The 23,099-nt window shown below is 34.8% G+C and overlaps 1 protein-coding gene and 1 pseudogene across 4 annotated transcripts; one reads left to right on the forward strand and one right to left on the reverse strand.

Moving 5' to 3' along the window:
- Positions 1-555: 555 nt before the first annotated feature.
- Positions 556-4,292, reverse strand: LOC108979078 (putative pre-mRNA-splicing factor ATP-dependent RNA helicase DHX16). Of its 4 annotated transcripts, XM_035690230.1 has the most exons (3): positions 1,343-4,292; positions 779-892; positions 556-683 (listed from the first exon to the last, which is right to left on the reverse strand). In XM_035690230.1, exon 1 carries the CDS (start codon positions 4,162-4,164, stop codon positions 3,202-3,204), a length of 963 nt encoding a protein of 320 aa, XP_035546123.1. In that variant the 5' UTR covers positions 4,165-4,292; the 3' UTR covers positions 556-683; positions 779-892; positions 1,343-3,201. The 4 variants fall into 4 exon arrangements, with proteins under 4 accessions (XP_035546123.1, XP_035546124.1, XP_018805208.1 ...); XM_035690231.1 differs by lacking the exon at positions 779-892; XM_018949663.2 differs by having other exon boundaries at positions 556-892.
- A 4,273-nt stretch (positions 4,293-8,565) lies between these two features.
- Positions 8,566-11,432, forward strand: LOC109021871 (annotated as a pseudogene).
- Positions 11,433-23,099: the final 11,667 nt, after the last annotated feature.

Consider the following 23,099-nt stretch of genomic DNA (forward strand, 5'->3'; position numbering starts at 1 on the left):
TGTAAAGACCTTCAAAAAAAATTATTGGAAAAGAAAATTTCCCACAAATATATGGTATTGAGAGGCAATCCATCTTTGCCTCCAACTAGCAAGATTGTACGCTGAATTGATATTACTTCTTTGAGTTTTATGAGTTGACCATGAGAAATCATCAAGGACAGTGATAATGTATTTTGAATGGCAGTGATAAAATCAAGTGTCTCCTTAAAACGATGTTATTCATTCCATGGGCTCGAGCTTCTATGGTTAAAAAGTGGACCGCTTCCACTTTTTCAAACTTAGGCATTATTGTATTGTGTTCTAAAATGTGGCAAATGCATCTTCACATGCTTAGCAGAAAACATAACATCAGAGGGGAATTCCGAATCTGAGATGCGCAATGCAACACATGCCCATTAGTGTTTTGCTATGTAGTCCAATGTATGAGTCAGTTTCGGTCAGAATAACACTTAAGAGACTTGCTCCATATCAGTTCTGCTTTCAGGGGATGAAATTAATATACCAAAGCTGCATTTTCATACATAAAGATTAAAGATAGCAGAACGAGAGCCAATGTAAAATGGACTGAATTTTTCATTCTGAAAACGAATACCCAGTTTTCCCCATAATTCAATGCGAATCAGTACCAAGTAGCATGTGCCCATCACTACAGCCATGGAATCATGTACAACTTCAACAGTCAGCTGGTCATTAAGCAAGCAAGTCTTATCAAGATGACCAAAAACGACGATCCCACAAATGCAAATGACATAGGTGATCAGCATGTTTAAGTGCTAACATTTTACTCATGTTCCTTCCACCAATCAAGTTATGGCATCACTAGCCTCTTTGCAGTTTGCACATGCTTGCACCAAGCTCAGGGGCCTTTTTGTATGCTCATAATAGAGAAGTCCTGAATCCATAAAGTTCTCTTCCAGAAATAAAACATATGGAGGAGTTTAAAGATAAATATTTTCTTTTGATAGGTAGAAAAAGTTTTATTGGTAGAAATGATTTTTTTTTTTTTTTTAAAGAAAGAAATGAAAATAGGCATAGCCCAACCATGCAGGACATATACAAGAGAAAAAAAAAACACCTACGACTTCAAAGATAAATATAGTTGTTTATTAACAACAATATTATTATTGTCAACACTATCAAGACGGCCGTAGTTCTTCTCTTGATTAGTGAATTTGATTTTCATGTCTGGTTCTAATATATAACCAATTTCCTATGTGTAATTTTATAAAAAAAAAAAAAAAAAATCGACTACAGCATTCCCTATTCCATTTGATATGTTTCTACATATAGTTAAACTCCTGTTCAGAATTTGAAAAAACTGTAAAAGAGAGGTGCTCATTACCTGCAATTCCTTCTGGTTCCATTACTGCCGAGAGAAACTGATCAAAGCAAATGGACTCATCAACCCTCACTATGCTTCCCAAAGAGGCCTCAGGCTAACAAAACCAGTAACCTGGCTGCCTTCGCTTCAGTTCCTGATCATCCTCTAAGTAACTCAGTTCCAACTCTCTCTAGCCAATCTTACTCATTCACTGAGAATTAAGCAAGACAACTGAGACAAAAGACTGGAAAAAAGAAGCACCACAACCTAAATATTTTCATATACAGAATACTGTTATTATATTTGCTTTCAGATAAAAATGAGAGTTTGTCAATGTAGTCCTCTCCGTCCTGCATATCATTTGCCAAGTAATGATGCTTTAATGATTGATGGACAAGCAATGAAAAGGGCTCTATTTCTTTTTGCTTATGCTTTAACTCCAGATTGTACATCATTTGATAACTCGTGTACTTTTTCCTTTCTCTCTTCTTTTGTTTAGGCATGGAATGCATGCAGGCAAGGATGAGTCACTACACTTCGCAATTAAGATGTAAAATATGCCCATTTAAAGTTAAGTTTGCTCATATGTGTTCTGCCTTGGAATAAAACTGCACAGATTCAAGCACACAATCTTCCTATATGTACAGTGGGTTTGATTCAAAGAGGATCAACAGTGCTCATATATCTTCATTAGAATTTTTTGAATGAAATCACTTCATTTAACAAGGCAGAGAAGATTCCAAGGAAATGTAAAATATATCTATGATATAAGGAAAAACGATTAATTAAAGCGCCATATATAATTCTGTAACCATTTTCCTTCTCACTCAAAACAAAGAGACTTGACTCTGTAATATTTTCCTTTTCACTCAGTTTTTATGAACCAAGAGTCACAGAGTTGACAAATTCAGCAGCAAACTAGTTTTGCACCATGTTGCAGAGCATTGGATATCATCTCTACATCATAGCCTTGTAGTTTTGCATAATGTTGTGTATTAAGCACAATGTGTGGTTGGAAAGTTTTGCGATGTGCACAATGTGTGGTTGGAAAGTTTTGCAACAAACATCGTGATCGGTATATCCAAGCACAAAAACATCACAACGGTCAGTTAGAATGAATATGCACTAAGAATGAGAAAGACTGGATAGAGGCAGAAGCTGCAAATTAGAAACAACCAAAATATCCCAACTACACAATTATCCAAACTGGGAACGTTCTCTATAATAAAAAGACAAGTCAAGCAATTACATGCAGTAGCCATCACTTTCATCAGCATCCTAAAAGCAATATATGAGTTCCAAACAGTCACCAAGGTGCCCAAACCATAACTAAAACTGTCATAAACATAAGAAATGCACCTGAAAATCTTTCCATAGTCCCCGTTACATCAGCATCCAATGAAACTTATAGTTCAATAAACCAAGTGAAGAATCACTGCCACTACAGAGTATGTAGGGAAGGTGTCTTCCTAAGTTCACTAGGGTAATTAAATTAATATAGACACAGGCAGAAGCATTAGCAAAGGAGTGAAGCGCAATTTTCTAACAGAAAAAAAAAAAAAAAAAAACATACTCATATGCTGCCTTTGTTTTCAATGATCACTTCTTTCATCAACCATCTAATTGCACACTCGACATAAACATCTTTTTATGCTTTAACAGGTACAACACTAACCACAACATTTCAATCAATAGCTACCAAAAAAACGGCATTTCAATCAATAGCTACCAAAAAACGGCATTCCCTCACCATTGCATCAAAAAATTACGCGTTACAAAAAAAATACCCTCAATTCGACCAAGAGAAAAAACAAAATCTTCATCAGATCCCAAACGCAACACCAACAGCAATATAGCTAAACTGCCTAAAGTCAACTATTTCAATCAGTTTTCCTCCTCTTCTTCTTCTTACTCCACTGCTCCTCTGAATCATCCACCACCTTTTTCTCTTCAACCTCAATCTTCCTCTTCTTGCTCTCCTTCTTTACCTCTTCAATTCTCATTTTACTTCCATCATATTTGTCCTCAGCGCCAACCCCATTGTTATCAAACTTATCGCCGTCAATTTTAATCTTCTTCTTCTTTTTATTACTCTGCTGCTCCGCCGTCTCCGAATCATCTAAACCGATCTCTTTAATTTCTTCTTTAATCTCTTTAATCATTTTCTTCTTCCTGAACTTCCCTTTTGCCTCTTCGATCCCATCATTTTCAACATTTTCAACATAATCCCCATCTTTTTTCTTCTTCTTTCCGTCCCTCTTTCTCTGGTTCTCCGTCCCCACTACGCCATCATCTCCTTCACCCGTCTCTTGACCCCGATCATCTTCCGCCTCGATTTTCAAATTACTCCCAGTACCTCCATTATCCCTGAATTCACCAAACTCGCCCTTCTGCTTATTCTTCCCCCGTTTCTCTCTCTTTCCCTTCTCTCCCACGTTGTCTCCAACCCCATGACTCGTTTCCGGACCGGAAACAACACTCTGGGTCGGTTTATCATCCTTGCCAACGGGACTTCCGCTAATATTACTATCCAGTCGATGTCTTTTTTGCTTTTGACTGGGTGCCTTACTCACCTCGGCACTCCGAGTCGGGTTCACTGGTACTGCCTCCACCTCGCTAACGACCTCCTGTTTGGGCCTCTCGTGCTTCCGCTCGGAACGTCGAGTTCCGACCTCCTTCTCGTGATGTCTCAGCTCCTTAAACGAGGCCAGGGCGCGTCGGAGGTAGGCGCAGATTGCCGGAGACGCGCCGTTGTCGGCGGATGCGAAGGTGGAGAGAATCGAGGTTGCCTTCTTAAGAGAGATTGGCTTCGATGAGAGTACCTTACCGGAGACTGTCTTCATTTTTCAGAGAATGGGCTCCGGTTACCCTCCAGAGATTGAAAGGAGAAAAAAAAAAACTGGTGGCTTTCTAGGGTTTGAGATTTTTGGGGAAACCCTTTGCTGGTTTTACCTAGCTTGGTATAAATGGTCCGGTTAGACCATTAGCCAAATGTCATGCACTAAAAATTTTGACTTTAATAGTCAAAACATGAAGCTCTACGTATGAGCAACACAAAGTGGCCGGTTATACATCCATCTATACTCTCCACACATCATAGTTTCAATTTTTTTATTTTTTTTTAACTCAATGCACTAAGTGTGTTGAGGTTGATATAAATAGCAGGCTGATGTAAATAATTTTTCCAACACAAAATCTAAATATTCAAAAAAAAAAAAAAAACACCAAATCCAAACATTTCTCCATCTTTAGATTAGATACTGTCTATACTTAAAATAGATATTTTATTCCACAAAAATGATAATACAACTGCCTAATGCAACTGGTGCGCAACCGGCGTGTCCACGTCACCCATTTTATTTTTTTCCTTCATCTCCCTCTCCATTTCGTTCCCCCTCTCTCCTATTCAAAATTTCATTTCTCCCTCAATCCATCTCCATCTCCGTCGGACCACTCCCTCTCCCTTGAAGACGCCTAGTGCCCCATGCGCATCTGTCTCCCTCAGGAAACCAAACATGTATGACCCCCCTTTTTGAGCAAAGAAACCACCAAGGTCGCAAACCTTCAAGCTTTAGTGAAGCATCTCCACCTCGTAGCTGCCGTCACCACACGTGAATCCCTTCAAGCAAGGCAATTCCAACCATCTCACAAGGCACTGCTTCATGTCGGAGACTCCATGAAAATAGCCCAGCAAACCTCCCCATTGCCATTACTCCTCTGTTTTAAAGCACCAAAATAGAGCAATTTTGTGCTTTCAGCCTAGTTACCTCCCACGCATGACCACCCATTTAAAACGGACGCCAACTGCACCCAAGCCACCGTAAGCCTCTGTTTCCCACACCAAAACACAGATCTTCTCCTTTCTCTTCTAGCTAAATTTCCTCAGATCTTCTCCTTCGACGACCCTTACTCTTTCTGAAGCCCAGCGACCTCCTTCATCTCTGTATAATCCAAACCCTCAACCATTCATGGGTGAAATAGGCTAGTGCTAGAATTGCACACACCAAATCAAACCGACCGACCCTCCCCCAAGTTTAGTTCTTATTGTTTCTTTGGTCCGAGAAAGTGAGGGGTTCCCTCTCTCTCCTCTCTCTTGTTGTCTATACAAGTAAACTTTCTTTCTCAACCACACACAAACACTACCTTAACAACTTGTGATGAAAAGAAGCATAAGTGTTCCTCTTTCTCTTATTCCTGCAAAAACCCAACAACAGAGTTGTAAAATAAAATGAAAATAAAGAAAATTCATTGTTAGAAAGAGTATTCTCGTGTGGTTTGATTAAAAAGGAGTATAGAAGTAGATGCTAAGAGTTGCCTTTGTTAAAAGCAAAGAGAGACGTAAAGAAAAATACCTTGTGTTGAATTTATGTATAAAAAAAACTACGAGAGCTGCATACCAAAAGCTTGCAGAAACAAATGCAGCAAGAAATAGAAAGAGGCATAATTCTTCCGGAGTCTTCATTTTTTCTTTTTCTTTTCCAAAGTGAAATTAAAAACCGGCTCTGAAGCATGAGAATACCAATTACCCATGAAAGAAGGTCATCTTTTGGTTTTCCTTTGTTATTAGTCTCTTCTGGGTTTGGGATCTCGTCTTTTTCATTTAGATGGTCTTCTTCCCCTTTTTCAGAAAGAGAAACGATAGACCCACAACAAATTCTACAACATCCTACGTGGCATTACTTTTTCACTTTTTTTTTTCTTACACAAGGCCTTGGCGGGACTAAAGTCAGTGTTAGCGGGATGTTTAACAAAAAAAAAAAAAACCCAGAAATTTTTCTGAGAGTAACGCCGCACCTCGCATCATCTACCCAAATTTCAAACTCAAAATCCGACCACCACCATCCACTCCAGTAGCGAAGGTAAGTCTCTCTGTAAATCCGGCCACCACCGTCTGCATCGGTACTGCCGTAGGTAAGTCTATTTACTGACATTGTTCTCTTTTTCTTCCACAAAATCCTTGTTCCGGCCACCACTGTCCGCATCGGCATCATAGAGAGTTCTCTCTTTGAATAAGGCCTTCGTTGAGCTCCAATCCCACTCATCCATCTCTCTCTCATGGTTCGACTTGGAGTCGCTGGGTCCACGAGAATAAACTCTGTCCCATGCCACCAAGAACCCAACCAAACTCCACAACATATCCATCTTCTATACAAAAGTAAAAAAATAATTGCTTTATACGCACAAGGGTCCAAAAAAATTTCTTGCCATTTTCTGGGAAAGAATCATATTTACACTCACAATCACATACTCCTAACCCAACAAAATCATGGATTTACCCTATCGAACTAGATTCAAGCAGTGCTTGTCTCTAACGCATACCCTCTCTAGTGTTTTTTCCCTTTGATTTTAGAGAATTTATTTAGCATAATTTTTATTTTATAAGGACAATGGAGATGTTTAGTGTGAGCTCTATTGAGCACACCATGTGGTCATACTCTGTCATGGAAGCTTTGGCAATGAAAAATGTTTTTGTTGTTGGGAAGTCTTTCGTGCGGCCTTTCGGTATAGATTCATGTGTTAGCTTTTTTTCTTTTTCACCATGACTTGTTTCCACAAATTGTTTTTCTTTCCCTGATATATTGCTCTGTTTTTTCTTTAAAGTCAAAATATTTGTTGCTTTTGGCATCCAATGCATGAAACCTATTTAGTGGCCCAACAAATAGCTGTAAGGAGACTTTTTCTTTGAAGACAAGCAATAAAAAATATCATACTAGTTAGTTTAAAACAGTGGTGGCACATTGCTATCCCATTAAAAACTCAGAAGCTCCAATGTATTCAACAGTATCAAGCAAACATAAATACATATTGGTAATTTATTCGGGTCTAGTTGGTGGTGTAAAAATAGTTCTAAGATTTTATTAAGATTGTGCTTTTTCAAGTTTCATAAGCTATTGGCTTATCATGCTCTGTTATGAGAGAAGTTGTCAACATTCTTAAAATTCTCTCCTTTATTAACATTTTCTTCTATATTATGTGGATTGTAATCCAGTCATTCAGATTCTATAGAATGTAGAAATATGCTCTTATCTTTACAAACCAGTGCACGCACTTGCTTTCCAAGGATAACGAGCATGAATAACGGATGATTAGAGTTGGTGGCATTGACCATAAACAACAAATGCCAAATCCTATTCATACAACTTAGGTAATTTCTGAAGCAACTTTGATCATACAATCTGTCTAAGCATCACTATGCATCAAAACTATAATCTAAGTAATTTCTAAAACATATACACTAGATCAAGCAGCCCTCGTACACCATCCAACTTTATTGCCTAAAATCATAGTTATCTCATATCAGTTAACAGTATATACAAAACCTATGATTATGTTTCAGCTATGTAGCTTAGCAGTAGATATGTTGACGACCCAGGCAAGCTCATGGCTTTTAAAGTTCTTTTTTTTTTTTCCCTTTCATATTTTCGTATGATTTTGTGGGTACAAGAAGTTGTTCTAGTTTTCTTTCCGGGGTGAGTATGTAATATGCCTCAATCTTTAGTTTTGATTAACTTGTTCTGGCTATAATGGGACTACTTGAATTATTTATAATATGAAACCTAAACTTACTTAAGAGGGTGCTGGAGAATGGAGGTTTTGCGAATCTTTACATTCGTTTTTGGGTTATTTCCTAAACATTGGATGTATTTAATGTGTTAGCTATATACTTTTCTTCTTTTCTATAATTCTATAATACAATTCTGTATTTATATAATTCTAACCATATTGAACCATTCTAATTTCATAATGTGTGGTGATGGTTACAAAATTTCTGTTATTGCTAAATATGCCACAATGATTTTTATTTTTAGTTGGGTTAAGCATGGACAACCTTAGTTCCCCTACGCTAAATCCACAAATTGTGGCCCATGAAAATCATCGATCACCACCACAAGCCAACGGTGACCTCCACGCCCAACTCTCTTCCCCTTCCTATGTATCACTATGCAGCTCCACTCCCGACGTCGTACGCCACAAGTTGCTCTCCCGACATCGCCAAATGAAACAAATGTTGCACTACACCTCATCATCCACTACATGTCGGTAAATTTTATTTTTGCATGTATATATATATATTTCAAAACCACTTTTGGGAAGTATTTATTTATTGATTGTCGTGAACCTTTGACAGTTAATTATTGCATAACCTAATTAAAAAACAACTCAGCCATTTCTTTTAATATCACATATAGTTAGATGTGAAGTATTTTTTTAATATAAAGATTATTATTTTATTAATGTAGTAAATGGAGTCCGGTGTCTCACATGCGGATAATGAGGGTGATGCTATGGAAAGTGATAGTAGAAATAATGGGTATGAAATCGTGGAAGAACCGAAAGTTGGAATGTGTTTTGATTCAGAAGAAGAAGTGAGATCATACTATATGAAATATGCAAAACAGGTAGGGTTTGGGATGGTGAAGAGAAGTTCTAGGACTGGGAATGATGGAAAATTAAAATACTTCACTCTTGTATGTGTGCGGGAAGGGATATCAAGAAGCACATCTTCAAATATTATTAAACCTAGGCCAATGGAGAAATTTGGGTGCAAGGCTAGGATTAATGCGGCTCTATGTGCTGATGGAAGGTTTACTTTGTCATGCGTTGTGCTTGAACACACTCATTCTTTAAGTCCTAGTAAAGCAAGGTTTTTTCGATGCCACAAGAAGTTAGATTCTCACACAAAGAGGAAACTTGAAGTAAATGATATGGCCGGAATACGCGTGTGCAAAAACTTTAAATCTCTTGTTGTTGATGCAGGGGGTTATGAGAATCTGTCTTTCGGAGAAAGAGATTGTCGTAATTACCTTCGTGAGGCAAGGCTACTTCGGCTTGGGGAGGGAGATGCGGAAGCACTCCATAACTATTTTCGTAAAATGCAAAAAAAGAATGAGGGGTTTTATTATGTGATGGATGTTGATAATGAAAACCGGTTAAGAAATGTATTTTGGGCGGATGCTAGAAGTAGGGTTGCTTATGAATATTTTGGAGACGTAATAACATTCGATACTACATATTTGACCAATGCATACAAGATGCCATTTGCTCCTTTTGTGGGAGTAAATCATCACGGTCAGTCTATTTTACTCGGATGTGGGCTGATATCAAGCGAGGATACAGAGACTTTTGAATGGCTATTTGAAGCATGGTTAGATTGTATGAGTGGCCGATCTCCAAATGCAATAATCACTGACCAAGATAAGGCAATGCAAAATGCAATTGCAAGGGTCTTTCCGACATCCAAACATAGATTCTGTTTGTGGCATATTATGAAAAAATTGCCGGAAAAACTTGGGGCATGCTTTGAGTATGAAGCTATTAAGAGTTGTTTACAAAAGTGTGTATATGACTCTTTTAACTTGTGATGAATTCGAGGAGCAGTGGCAAGCACTACTCACGGCTTATGACCTCCATGATAATGCATGGTTGACTTGGCTATATTCTGAGAGGCATCTTTGGGTAGCAACCTATGTTAAAACCACTTTTTGGGCCGGTATGTCTACAACGCAGCGAAGTGAAAGTATGAATGCCTTTTTTGATGGATATGTAAATTCTAAAACAACTTTAAAACAATTTGTTGAGCAATATGATAATGCCTTGAGACGAAAGGTTGAGAATGAGACGGTTGTTGATTTTAGCTCCTTCAACACTCAGTTTCCATGTATTAGTCATTATTCCATTGAGAGGCAACTGCAAGAAGTGTACACCAACACAAAATTCAAAGAAGTTCAGGACGAGTTTCGAGGATTTTTATACTGTTGTGCTGATTTGATTAGCTTAGAAGATGGATTATATACCTATCAGGTGGTCGACGAGGTGAAGATCAGAGATGGATTCATAAAACATGCGAATTTTTGGGTTACATTTAATGAGGATGAGTTTGAATTAAAATGTACTTGTCTATTGTTTGAATTCAAAGGGATAGTATGTAGACATGCTTTGCGTGTCTTGACTTACTTAAACAAGGACAAATTGCCCTCAAAATATATCCTTGATCGTTGGAGGAAAGATTTGCGACGAAGATATACACTTGTGAAGAGCAATTACCATGAGCATTGTGAAAATCCTGAGGCACAACGATATCATAAATTGGTTCACAAGTTTTATGAAATAGCATCAGCCGCATCTTGTAGCGAGAAGGGTTATAATAAGTTGATGTGTCATTTAGAACATATAAGTGGAGAATATATACAGATGACCACAATTTATGATGACAGGACAACTTCTAATTATCTTCCTAGTGCTTCCATAGGGGGCAATAGTGATAAGGTGCTAAACCCAATCAAGGTGAAAAGTAAAGGGAGACCACCATCAAAGAGAAAACAGTCTACATTGGAAAAATCAAGAAAAAGACTAAAAACCCGAAAGAGTAAACAAAATAAGGTTACTCACCTGCTTTGGTGTGTTGGTTAAATCATATGTATACTATTGTTTTTACATTTGTCTAAAATATTTTCATCATGGGTTATCAGAAATCTGCTCAATTATCTGAACATGGGACCCTAACTCATATCTCGCTCGATGATTTTAGTGCTCCATCGATTGCATTATCAAGGATGACGGTATTATTTATTTTTTTTACAATATATTTTAGTGTTTCTTTTTTAATATGTGCGTATATAATTGTTTTTACATTTGCTTCTAACATTTATTCATCATGGGTTATCAGACATCTATTCAATTATCTGAACATGAGACCCAAACTGAGTTTAGTACTCCATTGACTGCACAATCAACAATAATGGTATGATTTATTTTTTTCCACATATATTTTAGTGTTTCTATTTTAACATGTTCTTTTTGTTTTGTGTTTTTATAGATACAACCTCACACAGCTCTGCTGGTGAATGAGGGCACTCATTTTCCTATCAGCCAAGATGTAGATATAGACACTCGTGAGCATTTTTAAATATATATATATATATATATTTTTTATTTTTTAGCCAAATAAAAATGAAGTTAACATGATGTTGATATCTAATTACATTTAATGCAGATTTGGGACTTTAATGATATTGTTATCCTCACTATGATTGAAGTAGAAGACTTTGTATTTTGTGGTCATTTTGAGACTTTGTTGTGGTTTAACAATGTGGGACTTGGAGTATATTAACTGAATTGTACATGGCTGTAATGGAGGGGAGGAGCTTGTATTTTGTGCAAGTTGTAAATATTGTGGAGTTGGTGTACCATGTTGGGAAAATATGTATTTTGTACAAGTTGTATTTTGTATTTTGTACATGTATTTTTTGGTTTCACTTGTAATGTTATTGAACGGTTGTAACCAGGTTGTAACCATGTTTAATGATTTTGGTGTTAATGATTTGTCAAGTTCTTTTTGACATGTTTTTGGCTCTACTGGTTTTTACAGCTCATTATTAAAAGTATTGAATGGTTGTCAGTAATTTTAATGGTTTTAAGCATCTTTCTAGTGTGTAAATAGAGTACTAGTGAGAAATGGATGTTGTGGTAGCCAAACACAACTCCTAACATGTGAAGATGGACAGTTGTTTCTTGTGGGGATAGATGTTTGTTACGTGGTTGATCATGGTTTACACACTAAGATGAATTTTCAAAAAGTTGGATGCAGCTGTATAGAGACCCGAAAAAAAAAAAAACCATTTTAACACAATTATGTCTCAGTTTAACACCTGGTTCAATTTCATTAGCATAATTCAGAAGTTAAAATCAAAATACTTTATAAGCAGATGTTGTTGGGACTTTATTCAACACAATTCAAGTAACTTACAATCAAAATACTTCTTACACTCACAACAACACATGTCGGTAATTGTGAACACAGCTCAAAATATAACCTACCCAATTTACAGCACACAATTCAAGATACGGGAAAAAAATCCATGACACACAAAGTGCTACTCTATATCCATTGCTTTTGGTCCTCTCTCTTTTAATTCTACTTCACATCGGATTGGTTCCATTTATATTGCCTACTTTTGCTTTTTTGCTTGCTGCTGTTGCTGCTGCTGAGGCTTCATGGAATGAGCTTCTGCAGGTCATTTTCTATTTGCAATCAGCTTCTCTAGCACCTCAATTCACTTTGCGAGTTGAATTTTACTTGGAAAAAGAATAAAAAAACAGTTTAGAACTAAAATGTAGGGCACAATACACTTTAGAAACCTCTAGATATCAAGTTTTATTCGTAAAATTGAAACAAACTTCATTTTATAAATTAAACTAAAAAAAGATGAGGAAGAAAGAAAATAAATTACTATGAAAATAACAATCAAGAATCTCAACAAAAATCACTTAAAGAGAATAACAAACAAGCTCAACAGATAAAACAAAATGCAGTAGAAGATTCAGCTAACTTAAAATCATGATAAATCTATAGCGACTCATTCAAGATCAACATAGATTCATCACTCTACAAGTGAAAGATGGCCCAATGAGACTTATATCTACGACCTACTTTTTCCTTGCCCAAAGTTAAATCTAGAGCTACATCATAGCTGAAATTAAATAACTGCCACACTTATAGTCACAATATGTGAAGCAACGTTAAAAGAAATATCATGGCTTAATCAGAGTGTTAGAACTTAGAAAGTTAACTAAAATACAAGTTCCATACATTCAGAATTTTTTTTTTATAAGTTGTTCCATATATTCAGAATTAGAATCAACTTCAATTATGTCACAGTTTAACAAAGGCTACAAAGCACAATCCATTTAAGAGATACTAGCAGCATTCATTCACTATATTGATCATAATAACTAATTGCATTCGATGTTTTTTGTATAGGGATTGTATTAAATATACGAGGGAATATTATATACTCATTATGCAGTGAGTCTTGAATAAAATTACTCAATAGAAGTATAAAAGATAAGGTTAACCCAAAGCTTTACTGAACTGACCTGCATACACCACCTATTTCCATATACTTTCAAATCCCACAAACCAGTTTTGCATAAAACTATAAACAAACAGATTGACAATCTTATTCTCTATCATTTTGCACTAATTTTTCGAGCTACCAAGCAAAAGGTAACCCCCAAATCAGAAAAAATCACAAACTCAACGATACTAGATCAAATTACTATCGACCCAATCCCTAAATCCAATCCTATCTAATCAAAACAACCAAAACCCATAAACCTCAAGGTCAGAAAAATTGTACAAATGATAATAAAAAATCCAGAAATTATAGAACACCCAGCACCAATAAACCAGATCAAATATAAAAACCAAATCTACTGCTAAGCTACATAGCTGAAACATAATCATAGGTTTTGTATATACTGTTAACTGATATGAGATAACTATGATTTTAGGCAATAAAGTTGGATGGTGTACTAGGGCTGCTTGATCTAGTGTATATGTTTTAGAAATTACTTAGATTATAGTTTTGATGCATAGTGATGCTTAGACAGATTGTATGATCAAAGTTGCTTCAGAAATTACCTAAGTTGTATGAATAGGATTTGGCATTTGTTGTTTATGGTCAATGCCACCAACTCTAATCATCCGTTATTCATGCTCGTTATCCTTGGAAAGCAAGTGCGTGCACTGGTTTGTAAAGATAAGAGCATATTTCTACATTCTATAGAATCTGAATGACTGGATTACAATCCACATAATATAGAAGAAAATGTTAATAAAGGAGAGAATTTTAAGAATGTTGACAGCTTCTCTCATAACAGAGCATGATAAGCCAATAGCTTATGAAACTTGAAAAAGCACAATCTTAATAAAATCTTAGAACTATTTTTACACCACCAACTAGACCCGAATAAATTACCAATATGTATTTATCTTTGCTTGATACTGTTGAATACATTGGAGCTTCTGAGTTTTTAATGGGATAGCAATGTGCCACCACTGTTTTAAACTAACTAGTATGATATTTTTTATTGCTTGTCTTCAAAGAAAAAGTCTCCTTACAGCTATTTGTTGGGCCACTAAATAGGTTTCATGCATTGGATGCCAAAAGCAGACAAATATTTTGACTTTAAAGAAAAAACAGAGCAATATATCAGGGAAAGAAAAACAATTTGTGGAAACAAGTCATGGTGAAAAAGAAAAAAAGCTAACACATGAAGCTATACCGAAAGGCCGCACGAAAGACTTCCCAACAACAAAAACATTTTTCATTGCCAAAGCTTCCATGACAGAGTATGACCACATGGTGTGCTCAATAGAGCTCACACTAAACATCTCCATTGTCCTTATAAAATAAAAATTATGCTAAATAAATTCTCTAAAATCAAAGGGAAAAAACACTAGAGAGGGTATGCGTTAGAGACAAGCACTGCTTGAATCTAGTTCGATAGGGTAAATCCATGATTTTGTTGGGTTAGGAGTATGTGATTGTGAGTGTAAATATGATTCTTTCCCAGAAAATGGCAAGAAATTTTTTTGGACCCTTGTGCGTATAAAGCAATTATTTTTTTACTTTTGTATAGAAGATGGATATGTTGTGGAGTTTGGTTGGGTTCTTGGTGGCATGGGACAGAGTTTATTCTCGTGGACCCAGCGACTCCAAGTCGAACCATGAGAGAGAGATGGATGAGTGGGATTGGAGCTCAACGAAGGCCTTATTCAAAGAGAGAACTCTCTATGATGCCGATGCGGACAGTGGTGGCCGGAACAAGGATTTTGTGGAAGAAAAAGAGAACAATGTCAGTAAATAGACTTACCTACGGCAGTACCGATGCAGACGGTGGTGGCCGGATTTACAGAGAGACTTACCTTCGCTACTGGAGTGGATGGGGGTGGTCGGATTTTGAGTTTGAAATTTGGGTAGATGATGCGAGGTGCGGCGTTACTCTCAGAAAAATTTCTGGGTTTTTTTTTTTTGTTAAACATCCCGCTAACACTGACTTTAGTCCCGCCAAGGCCTTGTGTAAGGAAAAAAAAAAGTGAAAAAGTAATGTCACATAGGATGTTGTAGAATTTGTTGTAGAACTTGTTGTGGGTCTATCGTTTCTCTTTCAGAAATGTTTTTTTTCTTGTTCTTCATTTTATTTTTTGTTTTGTTTTAATTTTTGTCAGATGCTGCTGCCATGTCATACACAATTACACAGCGGTTCCGCTAGGTGGTTGTACTTGTACCTAGCAAAATTGTTTATTCCAAAACATTGCTATCTCCAATTGTTAATTAACATTGTCAATAATAATATTAATTAACTGATTTGTGCATGGTTATTAATATTGTTATCTCTAATTATTAATTAACATATGGTTTGTATAGTTGCAAAATATGAAAAAAAAAAATTTAAAAATATTATTATTAAAAAATAATATTATATTAATATTTTGACTAATATATAGATAATCTCATGTGGAGTTATATGTTGAATGGTCTTGACTTTAGGCAAAACAAGTAGTTTTAGGCTAATTTTGGCTTTGTCTTTGGCTAAACAAATGTCAATGCTCTTAATAGTGGGAATCAAATGTAGGCATTGTTTGGAATTTTTTGAGATAAATTTAGGGTTGGTTTAGGCATTTAAAATATTTATGAATAATAATGAAATTGTTTATGAATAATAGTAAAATTATTTCAGTTAAAATTTTTTATTGAATTTTGAAAATGAAAGAGAAAAAAAAGAATAAAAATATTATGAAGTTAAAATATTATTTTTATTTTAAAATTTTTAGAAAGTTGTATTATTTTTTATGTTTTATTTGTAAGCTTAAAAAAGTTGTAACGATTAAATGAAAAAGTTAAATATTTAAAATTGAAAAATATTTTGTATTTGACTGATATTTATAAATGAAAAATTGGATAATATCTGAAAATACTTGTGTACACAAATAAGGCTTTAGACTTACTTTTTAGAGTTTGATTTTAAACTTTCAAGATATATTTGGAATAAAACAAAAAATAATTATAAGCATATATCGAATTTCAAATTGATTTATCCATCCAATGTTTATTAATTTTATGGTAGATACGATATCATAGAAATTATTTGTCATTTCAAAACTAATTATACAATGACGGTTGATATTTATAAAAATAAAATAAATATTAAAAAACTCCTTTATGAAAAATGTATGGTCTATACAAAATTGTTTGGTAAGTGGTTCGAAAATGTTTGTGCAGCCATTAATGTTTGATTGGTTCTAATACCTACTAATTGTGTCAAGATATAAGGCCAAGTTTGATTCAAAGATGAGAAATGGTAGGATGACAAAAATGTTTTGTAAGAAGATTAGCAAGTTAAAGAGAGGTCGGGACATGCCGAATATCTATAAGGCCAAGAGGTTTGGTAGTCAATCTCGATGTGCTTGCTCTAGAGATGAAAAATAACATTAACTGTCATGTAAAGAACACTCAAATTATAACAAAGTATGAGCAAAGAAGATGGTAGATGAACACCCAAATCACGAACTAAGAACGAGATCCAAGTAAACTCAACAGTAGTTTGAGCTATATCTTGTACTCAACTTCAGAGCTTGACCAAGAAATTGTATATTGCTTTTTGGAGAATAAGGATATGCAGTTGCTACCGAGAAAAACATTATATCCTGTTGTGGAACATTTGGTTAAAGAACATCCTATCCAATCTGCGTTCGACCATTTTATAATGCGATTTCGTGGGTGAATTCATAAATTGAGAAACAAAATTAATACAGTAGGGGAGGTCAAGTTGAGTAAGGGTAAGATATTAAATGGCACCAACTATGCTGCGATAGCGGGTTAGGTCAAGAAAATGAGTTTCAGAGGTAAGGCCTTTAGTCTTGGGCATCATGGGAGTACCCATGGGCTTACTATTGGTCATTTGAGCATGTTATAAGATATCAAGTGCATATTTAGTTTGGGACAAAGTAAGCCCATTAGGGATTGGAGTGATTTGAATACCAAGGAAATAGTGGAGGGGCCAAGGTCTTTCATAACAAATTGACTGCGAAAAGTAGAAATAAACTCATGAAGATAAGCGAAAGACGAACCAATTAATAAAATATTATCAACATACAATAATAGAATAAGCAAGCCATGAGAGGAATGACAAATATATAGAGATGAATCAGTAGTGCTACAAATAAATCCACAAGTAAGAAACTGTTAAACTTGTCAAACCAAGTGCGCAATGGTTGTTTTAGGCCATAAAAAGATTTAACTTAAAAACATCATATGAGTGAGTATGATGGATAAAACATGGAAGTTGTTCCACAAAGGCAAAAAGGTCGCCATGTAGAAAGGCATTATTGACGTCTAACTGACGAATATTTCAGCAGTTGATTAGAGCAAGGGTAATGACAATTTGAATCGTGCTCAGTTTGATAACCGAAGAAAATGTCTCGTGATAGTTGATGCCATCTACCTGATGAAAGACTTTAACAACTAAACAAGCTTTCAAGATGATCAAGAATGCCATTAGACAAGCCAAGATAAGTCGTGCATGTCATAAGCATATGTATGGATGATTAAGATTTTAATTCTCTCAATCATGATTTTTTTTTTTTTATGAAAAACACTATGCTTATTATATTTACATTATGATAAGTTTCTTATTGAGTTTTCGACCCATTTTAATTTTATATTATCATTATCATCATCATCATCATCATTATTATTATTATATTTGATGGAAATACTAGTTTATTGTTATTATAATAGTTTGCCACAGACTATGGCACCTGGCACTAGGACCTATCCAAACTTGAAAAATATCTTATGTTTTATAGGTAATATGGATCTATTGCCTAGCAAGATTATGGACATCAAAGATTTTAGGAAATTTTATGTAGCGTGGATATCTAGGATCTTATAGGAATTACGTGTGCTGTGAGTTACGTGTCAATATGCCAATATGATTATGAGAAGAATGCGTGAAGTCAATGTATTTTAAGGTGCGAAGATTTAGGGTTCACATGGAGAAGATGATTGATCTAGGTATGTATTTGTATTAGATATGTACATTATAGGTTTAATGATCAGGCAAGCACAACAGAGTGCTTACATATGCACATTTTGGAGTTTGATTGATGAAAAATTCTACTCATTATCCTTACACAACACACCTACTTTTGATTTCTTATCTTTTTATTTTTTTTCCTTAACAAATATGTAGTGTAGGGATGATAAATAGAAAAACTCAATTAGTTTTGTAGAAATAAAATTTTAAAAAAATTAAACAAGTTTGGTGTATGGTGTAAGCGACTGGGTAGCAAAGCCCTTGATTGATACTGGTATACGTATAATAGAGGTTCGTCTAATGGACTAGATATGGACTTTGGACAAGCACATTTAAAATAGCATAGTGGGGACATAGTAGTCTAGAACACAAGTCCAAAATTGTGATAATATCTCAATTTTAAGGATTTTCGAAACAAGAAGTATATTATAATTGTATTATAGACTATAGTGATATATCATAACATATAATATAGTGATATATTGTAGTATGTTATAATATATAGTGATATAATATTAGTATAACTATTAATACAATAGACTATAGTAATATAAGATTTTAAAATTTAATATTATATTAATTAGTAATTTATCACATAATACAAAACTATTTTATATATAATTATACATTAGACCTGATACCAACCAAATTACGTCTCTTTGAAATTATAATACTCTTATTTTCTTAATTTAATGCTTCTTTTGTTTCAAGCCACAAACTAGCTAGTTGCCATCATCCCAAAATCAGAACACGTTTTTTCATATACAATGTACACACAGACCATGGTACCCATCCCAAATTCCCAACAATTCATAATCTACTTTATTTTATTTTTGTATGACAGCTATACATCTTTATTATTACTTGTCACTTGATCAGTGGCTTGGCACATCATGCAGAAGTAAAATATTTTAGTGATCTTGACACTCAAAAGCCTCCAAACATATATAGTCAAAATTTATCTTTCTCCATCTTCGTGCCTCTGGTTCTTCAACTTCGGGCGAGCTCCATGGATGAGTTCAAGGCAATCTTCAACAAGTTCAACAAGAACAACGACGGGACAGGTTGCATGCAAGATTTCGGTCCAAAACATCTATTATGACTGAAATATCGAAATCCGGTTGAAATAAATCGGTATTAAATTTTATCCAAAACAAAAACTAAGCCATACCGGTTACTGTTTCGATACGACAAATACTAACCATTACGCTCGGTACAAAAAGGAAATGAAAACATTGCTTTTAATAGCCAAAAAGCTTTTTTAAACAAAAAATAGTATGTTTGGTAAAATTACACAAAAAATATTTGAAGTATCTAAAAAAAGTTGAAATCCACTTAAAAAAAATATATTGAAACTTTTGTGGAAAAGATTCTACATATAATGCTACAAAACTTGTAACTAACATAGAAAGTGTGTTAGGTGTATAAATGATGATTGCCAAAATCATGCAAAAGCCAAAACCAAGATTTAAGCTTACAATAATGCTATACAGGATATTCTAAAGTTAGTGTATATTGGTGTAACTACTGTATATTCATAGCCATGATTCTTGTGTATTTCCTTAATTAGTTTTGTAATACGTTTGCATATAACTTGCATCAACTACTGAATGAAAGTGTGGGAAAATTTCTATTCAACCTTACAGTAAAATTCTCTATATGGAAATCTCACTGAAACAGTTTATATGGTGCAACCACCTAGTTTCAAAGACATGTCCAAAACCCATCATGTGTGTCAGTTAAGGAAAGTAATTTACAGGTTAAAAGAAGCTCCTCGAGCTTGCTATACAGCTTTGAAAATGCACTTTTGGCACTCAACTTTTAGAACTCCAAAGCTGAATCCTCCCTGTTTATTTATAAACGTGGTTCCATCAATTGCTATTTTTTTTTTGTCTATGTTAACGATCTTGTGATTACAGGTAGTGACTCTAACTTTATGGACTCTATCATTAAGAAATTAGGTGACAATTTTTCAATCAAAGACATGGGGACTCTTCACTTCTTTTTAGGAGTGGAAGTTATTCCAACTCATACTGAAAATTTTTTATCACAACAAAAATATTGTGTGAACTGTTTGTCCAATACTAATATGCTTGTTGCAAGGATGTTTCCATGCCTCTATCCACAACTACTTCTCTTCAATTGGTTGATGGCACTGCATCTGTCGATAGCACGAAATTTCAATGTATCATTGGAAGCCTCCAATAACTCTCATTGACACGTCCTGACATCTCGTTTGGTGTCAACAAGTTATCACAATTTATGCACAAGCCCACAACCAATCATTGGACAGCAACAAAGAGACTATTTCGTTACTTGAAGCAAACAATATTTCTTGGTATTCAGCTTACAAAAAGTTTAAATTCTAGTTTAACAATTTACTCTGATGTAGATTGGGCAGGAAATATTGATGATCGTTCATCCACCTCTGCTTATATCAGCTTCTTCGGATCCAATCCTATTTCTTGGAGCTCCAAGAAACAACGAGTTGTTGCTTGCTCCTCCATAGAAACTAAATACCATGCACTTGCAAATGCGGCATCTGAAACAATATAGCTTCTTACTCTTCTTAATGAGCTTGGATATCCACTCAAGACATCACCATTGCTGCTGTGTGATAATCTTGGAGCTACTCATCTAAGTTTTAATCCAATGCAATATTTTAGGATGAAACACATTCAAACTGATCTGCACTTTGTGGGTGATCTAGTTCAACGTGGCACACTTCATGTTCGTCATGTACACACTCAAGATCAACTTGCTAATTTGCTAACTAAACATTTTGTCAAGGCAACAAACTGAATTTCTGCATACCAAGATTGGACTTGCCGATAGAAGCCTAATCTTACGGGGGCTTATAAAGGATGATTGCCAAAATAAGCAAAAGTCAAAATCAAGATTTAAGCCTTCAATTTTGCTATACAAAATATTCTGAAGTTATTTTATATTAGTGTAACTGCTGTATATTCATAGCCATGATTCTTGTGTATTTCCGTAATTGGTTTTGTAATAATTGCATCAACTGCTGAATGAAAGTGTGAGAAAATTTCTATTCAACCTTGCAGTGAAATTCTCTATATGAGAATCTCATTAAGACGGTTTATATGATGCAACCACCTAGTTTCAAAGACATGTCCAAGCCCCATCATGTGTGTCGGTTGAGAAAAGTAATTTACAAGCTAAAATAAGCTCCTTAAGCATGATATACAGCTTTAAATTTAGCACTAGGCTTTTAGAACTCCAAAGCTAAATCCTCCCTGCTTATTTATAAACGTGGTTCCATCAATTTCTATTTTTTTTTTTGTCTATGTTGACGATCTTATGATTACAAGTAATGACTTTAAGTTTGTGGACTCTATCATTAAGAAATTGGGTGATAGTTTTTCAATCAAAGACATGGGGACTCTTCACTTCTTTTTAGGAGTGGAAGTCATTCCAACTCATGCTGGGAATTTTTTATCACAACACAAATATGTGGGTGAACTGTTTGCCCAATACTAATATGCTTGGTGCAAGGATGTTTCCACGCCTCTATCCACAACTACTTCTCTTCAACTGGTTGATGGCAATGCATCTGTTGATAGCATGAAATTTCGATGTATCATTGGAAGCCTTCAATATCTCTCATTGACACGTCTTGACATCTCGTTTGGTGTCAACAAGTTATTACAATTCATGCACAAACCTACAACCAATCATTGGACATTAACAAAGAGGCTCATTCATTATTTGAAGCAAACAATATTTCTTGATATTCAGCTTACAAAAAGTTCAAATTCTGGTTTAACAATTTACTCTTATGTAGATTGGGCAGGAAATATTATGATCGTTAATCCACCTCGACTTATATTAGCTTATTTTGATCCAATCCTATTTTTTTAGAGCTCCAAGAAACAACGAGTTGTTGCTTGCTCCTCCATAAAAGCTAAATATCGTGTACTTGCAAATACAACATTTGAAACGATGTGACTTGCCCTTCTTAATGAGCTCGGATATCCACTCAAGACACCACCATTGCTGCTGTGTGATAATTTTAGAGCTACTCATCTAAGTTTTAATCGAGTGGAACACTCCAGGATGAAACACATTCAAATTGATCTGCACTTTGTGTGTGATCTGGTTCAACGTGGCACACTTCATGTTCGTCATGTACACACTCAAGATCAACTTGCTAATTTGTTAACTAAACCTTTGTCAAGACAACAAACTGAATTTCTGTGTATCAAAATTGGACTTGCTGATGGAAGTAATCTTTCGGGGGTGTATGAAGGATGATTGCCAAAATCAAACAAAAGTCAAAATCAAGATTTAAGCCTTCAATTTTGCTATACAAAATATTCTGAAGTTATTGTATATTCTTAGCCATGATTCTTGTGTATTTCCTTAATTAGTTTTTAATACGTTTGTATAGAACTTGCATCAACTATTGAATGAAAATGTGAGAAAATTTCTATTCAACATTGCAGTGAAATTTTCTATAAGGTGCATATTTACCAAATATTAAACAATTTTTGAATGTTTTAATAAAGTTCTACTATTAAAACCACTACTATAAAAAACTTTATTTTCTACCACAATCTCAAATAGGCACGACTTCACATTATTTAAAAGGTCCTGTTTATATAGTATGAAATGTTGTCGAACCTAGTTAGCCACATGTTATCGAACACACATGTTAATTACTATAAATTTTTAATGAGCACATTTTTCATAAACCATCTCATTATTTAATAATCAAGCAACTTTTGATAGAAAATATAAAATAAAATAGAAATTGAAATAAGAAAACGAAGGAGAGAGAATGAGAACATAAACTTTGAGCATTACATCTTTTGTATTCTCAATTGTAATAGAATATAAAGTATTGGTCCTTATTTATAAAAAAATTACATGG

The sequence above is a fragment of the Juglans regia genome, chromosome 5 (assembly GCF_001411555.2).
Source record: "Juglans regia cultivar Chandler chromosome 5, Walnut 2.0, whole genome shotgun sequence".
Taxonomy (NCBI): domain Eukaryota; kingdom Viridiplantae; phylum Streptophyta; class Magnoliopsida; order Fagales; family Juglandaceae; genus Juglans; species Juglans regia.